The sequence below is a fragment of the Hippocampus comes genome, unplaced genomic scaffold (genome assembly GCF_001891065.2).
Source record: "Hippocampus comes isolate QL1 unplaced genomic scaffold, H_comes_QL1_v1.1 scaffold283, whole genome shotgun sequence".
In the NCBI taxonomy this organism is placed as follows: Eukaryota; Metazoa; Chordata; class Actinopteri; order Syngnathiformes; family Syngnathidae; genus Hippocampus; species Hippocampus comes.
The window spans coordinates 668,875-677,561 of NW_017806234.1; the positions used below are offsets into that span (position 1 = coordinate 668,875).

The following is an 8,687-nucleotide window of genomic DNA, read 5'->3' on the forward strand; positions in this document are numbered from 1 at the left end:
TATATATATATATATATCTCAGCCCTGGGCAAATTAGGGAGACGATACGGAAGCCCGCAGTCACGCTAACTCAAGTAATCCGCTCGATACGACGGAATAAGTGTGTCCGCGGCGGAATTTACAGTCATTGGATTCAAAACGACGACATGCAAGTGACTTTTTATTGCAGTGAGTTTTACTGGAATTGCGAACATTTTTACGTCCTGTATATCATGGCATCCAAAGGAAGAGGAACAGTCATGGCCGCGAAAGTGAAGTGGATCTAATTAAACGAAGCGGGTTACAAAGTACGAAACATTCAGGAGACGCTTGGAGTCTGACAGACTCAAATCTACGAGACTTTGAAAAACGAGGAAGCGATTCTTGCTCAGTCCAATTCTGGGTGTTTCCGTGCTCAGAGTGAATTGCATGCGGCTCGACGGACAGTCGAGTAAATAAACGTTTCCTGGAATGGTTTGACTGTTATCGTGCTAAAAACTTTCCGCAAACTGGACCGCTAATAAGAGAGCAATCAAGTTCCATAGCGCTATGGGTGTCGAAGACTTCGAAGCGTCCCGTGGCTAGCTTCAAAAGTAGTTGCACGACATCAGCTGAGCAACGCTGTCTTGTGTGGTGATCGAGTGGAGGTCAAGTTCGAGACAGTGAGTGAGTGGAAAGAAAGCCACCAGGTCTTTTACTCGTCTCATTTTGCAGCAAATAGTCCTAACTTTGTTATATTTTGTCATGTACCTGTACTGTATGCTGCAGTTTTTGGGCAATATATTGTTGCACTTTGTTGCTGGTGTTGTCACACATGTATGTTGTTAACATACTTGGACGTTCATCCAGGACATATACCACAGTTGTTTCACTGTTCTCATGAAAAAAAAAAGTATGGTAATACTTTAATGCTTTTTCTGTAAAATAACTGCACTTTCATTGTCTAGCAATAATACATACTCTTATCAGCTTCTGTTAACAATGTCATTCACTTATTTCAACGTAGAAATAAAACTGAAATCGGGAGTAGATTTCTAACTTTTGGCCCAGCCCTCCACAATATTTTCTGCTTCTCATTTGGCCCCCCCGGGAAAATAATTGCCCACCCCTGATATATATCAATGCAATTGAATGGCGTCAGTGACTCCATTTGCGGGTTTTTGCTATTTTCTATTCCCTGTCCCTAATTATGGTAATTGCTCAGCATATTCTTACCTACACTGATGGATTGGTTTTGACATGTTACTGTAAATAAATTAAGTACAGAGTGTCAATGGGGCACTTGTATCCATCAATTTTTCTTTGATAAGATAAAAAAAAACCTTTATTTGTCTCCCAATATATGTCATTCAAACTTGCAAACACTTCCATAGGCACGATGTCAAAGATCTTGTGCGAAGGAGAAACTGAAACTCTCACATGTGGTAAGTGAGCATTTTTTTTTCACTTACACTAGTGTGTGTGTGTGTGTGTGTGTGTGTGTGTGTGTGTGTATATATATATATATATATGGAAATAAAATGCAGAAGCTGCTATTGTGTTCAGCTTGAGGTTTCCATGTCATCCTCAGAGACTGGAGAGCTGGTGATTCTGAAGGCAAAGTATGGCCGCCTGGATGAGAATACCTGCACTGAAACGCCCTCAGAAATGACTTTCTGTAACAGTGTCTCAGCTGCAGCTCGAGTTATGGATTGGTACGCGTCACCCAATTCAATCGGTGTGTCAAATGTTTGCGATTCTTTTATTTGAACTGTCATTTCAATGTCTTCACAGGTGTTACCAAAATGGATTTACTCACACATGCACCATTACAGCAAACAGCGATAATCTGGGATCCCCACAGCCATGCGATACACTTCCAAAGTATCTCTCTGTGGATTATATGTGCGCTCAGGTGGTAAGTCGATTGTTGAATCCACTGTCATATTTGTGCCCGTTGGTGTTTTTAATTTGCTATTTTATTTTGATAGGACGTGTAGTAACCCATCAGAGGCCAGAGTGGAGGAGTAACCAATCACAGCTCTTTGCTCACCAGCATGAAAGTACACTAGATGTAGAATGCTAATAAAAAGATTGCTCAGCTATGGTGTCATCTTTTTGTGAAAATGAATTCGGCACCTTCCTGCTTTGTTTCGTGCACACAATCCTTGTCAAGCTAGCAGTGACGAGCAGGGGGCACCTCATAACCACACACTGCTGATTGTATCAAACAGCATGGCACTGCAAGAAAGTCAAAGACCAGCCCATGGACAAATTGTCAGCTCATGTGATGTATGAACTAGCCCTATAGTCCACAAAGCTCTGCTTTCATTTGCTATTCAACTTGACGACATCAAAGGCAACTCGAGGAGGATGTCAGTAAATGATGTAAACTCTTCATGTTCACTGTGCAAACTGCATGACTGTGAGTTCAGACCCAATCACGACCTGCTCGTATATTTTGTTTTCTCACCAAGCAAATTGGTCATGCATTCACAACATGCTCCAAGTCAGGAGATAAAATACGGGACAAAGACAGCTACGCCCTTTGGAGCTAAATGGCAAACTGCGAGACAGATTTCATGTCGCGGAACATACACATGCTATTGGCATTTGATCATATCTTTTGCTATTTCAGTTCAAATGTGCATCTCAGATGAAAGAAATGAAACCAAAAGAAACAAGGTTTGCCCTGTGGTATAATAACTTGTGAAGTTAAAGATCATGATGAATTCCCCAAATTTCTAACAACTTAAAAAAAAAAAGGGGGGGGGGAAACAATTCACATTCAGTTGGGAGAAGACTCTTCTACAGAAAACATTGGACTATATCAGGGGTGTCAAACATACGGCCCGCGGGCCGGAACCGGCCCGCAAGGAGGTTCAATCAGCCCCGCAGGATAATTTAAAAGTGAAAGAAATGCATTAAAGACACAGAATTAATATTTTTAATAAGGTGCAATTCATTGAGTATCCGCAAGGGGACACTGTTTTGATCAGAGAAGAAGACAACAGCAGCCTCAGTCCGTCACTGAGACAGATCCATGACAGCAGACGCTATCAATAGCACTCTCACATTTACACATTTAATAGCACTCTCCTTAGTTTGTAAGGCGTAGGCAGGGATTACATTTAGATTTTATATGCATGTGTAAAAGGTTTAAAACTTCCTTTCTTTGTAAATCTCGTTTAATTTTTTAAGTGCATTACTATATTTTTCAATACCAATTACTTGTTAAAGTTTGTACAATCAGTGGGATCAGTTGCAATGCATATATGTGAATGATTAAAGTAAATTGCACATTTGTCGAAGGAAATGTAAGGTGCTTCATGAAATGTTTTTTAACAGATATGTCACTAAATTTCAACATTTTCCTAATGTTCTTGTGCTTCTTTATACCAAAACAAAGGAAAGACATATTGTTTTGGTTATTTATAGCAAAGTATGGTATCATTTTAATGGTCCGGCACACTTGACATTTACCGAGGCCATATGTGGCCCACCATGTGAAATGAGTTTGACACCCCTGGACTATATTATTCTCTCAGCTTCCCACAAGGGGACAGTATATTTTAAGGTGGTTGGAAAATTGACAGGCATATCCCTGGACAGCTCAGCATCAATGTATTGTATACGTGCATACAATACGTATATGTGTTCAAATTTACAGGTTCTGTCCTCTAAATTTGTATAGCACAGTGCACCAGTCCAGCCACAACATCATGACCACTTGCAGAATTTGGTGATATATACAATAAGAACTGTGTCAAGAATTCTGCCTTATAATGTAATTCTCATCGTATTTAAATATAAATACATAAATAAATGATTAATAAAGATACTATAAAAAACCAAGAAGTCACATGTGCGACCAAAGTCGACAAAGGTCCATGTTTCTCACATTTCGCAATGATTATTTTGAGCAATTATCTTGTGGTATGCAGTGTTCTGACAGTAATTTTCTTCTTTATAATCACACTTCCTTATATATGTACAGGAGTTTGGTCATCACCAAGTTGATTATATTTCAAAGTTCAGATTTTTTTTTTAACAGCAATTCATATTTGAGTGAGTCGCTGATGATGAAGTGGTACACTCGCCTGACTTGTCTGAGGGCAGCGTGGGATCGGTTCCCACTCAGTGATGGTGTGAATGCAGGTGCGAATGGTAGTTTGTCTCTACGTATGCCCTGCAACGGACTGGCAACGCAGCAAAAAAACATGGCATGAAAATATAAGTGCAAATAATGCAAATTTAAAAAAAAAAAAGAGAAAGAGTCAGTGACATCGTTAAAGTGTTTCATTTACGCGAGAGGTAATAAGGCACATACCTTCAAAAAAGTTCTACTTTAGACTGGTCAGTCATTGAATATTGTCTTGGGAACCATTCAATGTTTTTTCTTTGTTTTTGTTTTTCAAAAATAAGACAAGCATTGATGTTCTTTCTGGTCATCTTGAGATGTTGTCCTGGGCTCCTTTGTGACTGCCAGGATGGGTCGTCACTCGGCTTTGGGGTAGTTTCTATAGTCTGCCTTTTGCTCGAAGTCAGCTGGGAGAGGTTCCAGCAATTCCCCGAGACCTTTTTCACACCGCTTGGTGTTGGGAAATGGATGGATGGGTTGATATTTGAGTATGGCAGACAAATGGATAATTAATCTTGATAACGTCCAACTAAAACAGGCTAAAAATTATGAAACATAAGATTAAATAATTATTCTGCAAACAACCACTGTTTCAGACTCCATTGAAGAAACACAAAATGCTGATTAGAATGTTACTGAAAACATCAGGGGGTTTCTCCCACTGATTTTATCAAAACTGTGGCACTTGAGAGTGATATAACTCAACCACCTTTTCTTGTTCTTGGTACAATCCAGCAGCCTAGTGCCTCCCAGAGGTCAGTCATGGTACTACGGCAGATTTCTTGTTTGGCTGTACAAGTGACGATACATTTACATGTGTGGTGGGCTGTGTTGGTCATATTAAGTACACCACGCACTATAAAAACAGGAAGAACACACTGCCACGTTTTTTTCCACTTCGTGGCTCTCTCACGTTTTTAAAGATGCTAAAAATTGCATGCTTCAGCAAACATATGTATGGCCTGCTGAGCCAGCCAAGCAGTCACAATATTAGTGCAGAAATGTGTCAAGGCCAAAGAGGAGGAAAACATCACTTCCACTGGGGAAACGCATGTTGTGGAAGACAATACTGACACGCTGACATTTAAGCGTACAATAAAAGATTTTTCTGCAGGTCGCAGTGTGAAGCATACATGTATGGGTGTTTGCATGTGAATTACGGCAGTCATTCGTCATGGTCAAAGCAGAAAATCACACATTTTTAAGGAGTGCAAGCTCACTTTGGTGATATTGTGTGCAATCCAAACAGATAACGCTGCATTCCGAGCATCAAGGTAATCCTTTTTTGTGATGAGCTGCTTATTGCAGACACATATGACGCCACAGGGGCGCAAAGGGCTCCATTTTATTGTCAAGATGCTCTCCTGTGTTATGCTTCCCTTGGGCCCTTGGTGGCTCCACTACATGATACACAGCTACCCGGCAGAGGAGTTTTAAGGAGATGAGGTTTTGTTGTGGCCCCAAGGCCGCATTCTGGATGGTTTAGGGCTGAAACAGCTGAGATCATTCTCTTCCCAGCCCTGGTGAGAAACCCCAACTTTATATTGATTAACCCTTTAACAATCAATACAAAACTGTTGCATTTGTAATGGCCTTTGCATTTTCTTTGGGCAGTTACAAGAACAATTGCTATTATTGGGTTAGGGTTATTACTTTTAATATGAGCAATGTTAAAGGGTTAAATGTACTGGAACTTAAATATACACTGTGTAAACAAATACTTTGTTTAACTCTGGAAAACGCATCCTGTGGCAGATCCGACTCCCCTAAACAGAAACACCTCACTTATTACTTCCAGCCATCTGCCAACTACCAGCGACTGATGTCGGCTCACTTCTGTTTCTATGCCAGGGGCGCCACAGCCAACTCCTCAGCTGCTATCACAATCCTCACGTTAAGACGGGCAGATTCTTCAGGTGGCAGGAGGAGCAGCCCAGATGGATGGACAACTTACATCCTGGATCAGAACCATGCTTGAAAACCCCTTCCTGTTCCAAGTGCACTGTTGAAACTGTCAGTGTCACAAAGAGGAGGCAGGTCAGATTCCTTTTCACCTGCACATTAACCCAAGGCCGGCCCACTCACCGAGGCGTGCCGAAGACCACATGCCTTGGTCCCCTTTGGCCATCGACCTGCTTCAACGGCCCTCTCAGGAGAGTCCACAGCACAAAGATTGTGGCCGAGCTGAAATCCAAATCAGCTTCCAAGAGCTGGGCTGGGAGTGCTGACCTTCTACTACTGTCACGAGAACTGCTTGGCTTCTAATCAAACAAGCACCATTCTTGGGATCACGCAGTGGTGTCCCCGGATCCATGATGTCACTGGGCATCACCACCACATCTGATGGTGGTTACTCCTTTCAGCATGAGATTTTGCCCAACATCATTCCGGAAAAATGTACATGTATCTAAAGTTTAAACAGGCAAGTCCCCATAAAGGACAGAGAAAAAGTACTGTAGATAACATCCTGGGTTTGCATCGTATTTACAGGCAGAAATGAAATGGATCCAACCCCAAGGCTTGTGTTTAACGACTGTGGCTGAATACATTTATTTTCCTACTACTGTATTGTGCTTTGCCTTTTTATAATTTGTAAATAATTTTCTCTTATGCTTCTCAATGTGACACCATTCTCCATCAGTGATTTACATTTACTCCGAGAAAAGTAATCGAACAGAATCGTTTTTAACATTGTCTTCAATTCATGTCACCCAACAAAATTTAAAATAAGATTATCATTTAAAATATCCAAATGATAAAGGTAAAGGATATGCATTATGTGCATCTTTTTCCTATTATGGTATGTATAATAGATACAGCTTGACGTATTTGGTGGGACTAAGTCACAATTTATAATAAAATATTGAATGTTTGCACATACCCCTGCTTGTGAAACACTGTCAGAGGCAGACTAAATTAAATCAGCTTTTCAAATTGTTTTTGTTGCCCAACTGTTTCCTTAGCTATAGTAGTGTAAAAGGGTGAGTGAAAGGTATTAACTTCAGAAACTTTGTAGACTCTCACTTTATGAAGTACAGTACTTGCATTATTGTGCCAGCAGCCCTGTGTGGCAGATGACTGCATTGATGGGTTACAATATTCATGAGTCAAATTGTATTCGTTTGGCTGTTTTTAGATGACTAAATAAAGTTTGAGCCAACCAACACCGTAGTCTTCTTGTGGATAGTCTTCACACTCATACTTTTAGGTGACTAATTATAGGAAAAACAGTATTTTTTAAATGAATGGTCTTATAACATTAACATTTTCTCTCGTATTTAAATGTGAAAAGATTTTTTAATGCAGATTTGCTCAGTCACTGCTTCACTTTCTGTTCTGGTCGATTTAATATAGTAGTTTGTTTTTCATGAGTGCTCTTTATAGCTTTTACACCTGAGCCATGACTCAGAGGGAACCATTTGGCTAAGGTTCTTTTCTACGATCGTCCCAGTGCACACAAGGTCCATAAAAGCATGCTTGGTTTAGGACGGTGTCAAATAACATGACTGCACCCTGACCTAAACCTATTTAACTTACTCCTTAGTACAGGGGTCCCCAACCTTTTTTGCCCCACGGACCGGTTTATGTCAGACAATATTTTCAGGGACCGGCATTTAAGGTGTGGCGGAAATAATACAACAAAATAACATGGTATGAGCTGCATGAAAACTGTGGTGTTTTCGAAATATAATAATAAACACAAGGAGCGTCTAATCTGGCCGCAACACTCCAATCGCTATGGCAATGTTTAATGCCTTCAAAATACGATACAACGCAAATTCAAAGTGCATGAAAATGACGACTCACCACAGCACCGAGCTTGATTTTCGGCAACCAGACGGTCCCATCTCGGGGTAATAGGAGAGACAATGACGCCGCAAGTGTGTGGTTTATGTCCAGTCTACTTCGTAATTTTGTTTTCGTCGCCGTTGCTGCATAATCCCCCCCGCCTCACACAGGTAGGATGTCGGAAATAGCAAAAGTGCTATTGTGGCGATCTCAGAGTATTCAGACATAACTTTAATCCAGTTGTCTCGAACGTACTTTTAAGGCCGCCGTCATTTGCGATCTCCAGCAGTTTTTTTACTCATTTTGCGAGCTCCGGTGTTTGTTTTTAGCCTAATTGGTCGCGTTACGGAGAAGCGTGGCTTGACGTGTGTCAAGCTGGACACAGACGGATGTAACGGAGAATCCGGTAAGTTTTCAAAATAAAACATCTTTCGTATTCCGAAATAAATAAAACGGAATTAAGGCAAGTTCTTTCTGTGCGGCCCGGTACCAAATGCCCGGCGGACCGGTACCGGTCCGCGGACCGGCGGTTGGGGACCCCTGGTCTAAATCATTTCCCACAAACGCAACATTAATCAAAATGCCATGTTTCAACTGGGGTGGGGGGCACATAGAACATATATTCAAGAAAATTTGGGGGTTGACTTCATTGCTTAAAACATTGCACATAGATGTAGCTGACTTTAGGTGAGAGCTGGCTAAACTGTGGACTGGTCATGCATATATAGGCACATATAGACAAACAAGCGCACGCACACACACACACACACACACACACACACACACACACACACCCACA

At 41.1% G+C, this 8,687-nt stretch overlaps 2 protein-coding genes across 4 annotated transcripts in view; both read left to right on the forward strand.

Annotated features, from left to right (window-relative positions):
- The window catches only part of LOC109507242 (L-rhamnose-binding lectin CSL3-like), a 2,988-nt gene extending 927 nt beyond the window's left edge, over nucleotides 1-2,061 (forward strand). For 2 of the 3 annotated variants that reach the window (XM_019856531.1, XM_019856530.1), the window contains exons 6-9: nucleotides 1,353-1,403; nucleotides 1,550-1,673; nucleotides 1,753-1,876; nucleotides 1,950-2,061. In XM_019856531.1, coding sequence (XP_019712090.1) covers nucleotides 1,353-1,403; nucleotides 1,550-1,673; nucleotides 1,753-1,876; nucleotides 1,950-1,958 — 308 coding nt within the window. In that variant the 3' untranslated portion in view covers nucleotides 1,959-2,061. The remainder of the gene's footprint in view (nucleotides 1-1,352; nucleotides 1,404-1,549; nucleotides 1,674-1,752; nucleotides 1,877-1,949) is intronic. The other variant, XM_019856532.1, reaches the window with a different exon arrangement.
- A 3,641-nt stretch (nucleotides 2,062-5,702) lies between these two features.
- On the forward strand, nucleotides 5,703-6,510 carry inha (inhibin subunit alpha). Its single transcript, XM_019856533.1, is given in 4 exon segments — nucleotides 5,703-6,067; nucleotides 6,069-6,316; nucleotides 6,319-6,400; nucleotides 6,402-6,510. Coding segments are annotated over 4 exon segments (747 nt in total). The 5' UTR covers nucleotides 5,703-5,759.
- Nucleotides 6,511-8,687: the final 2,177 nt, after the last annotated feature.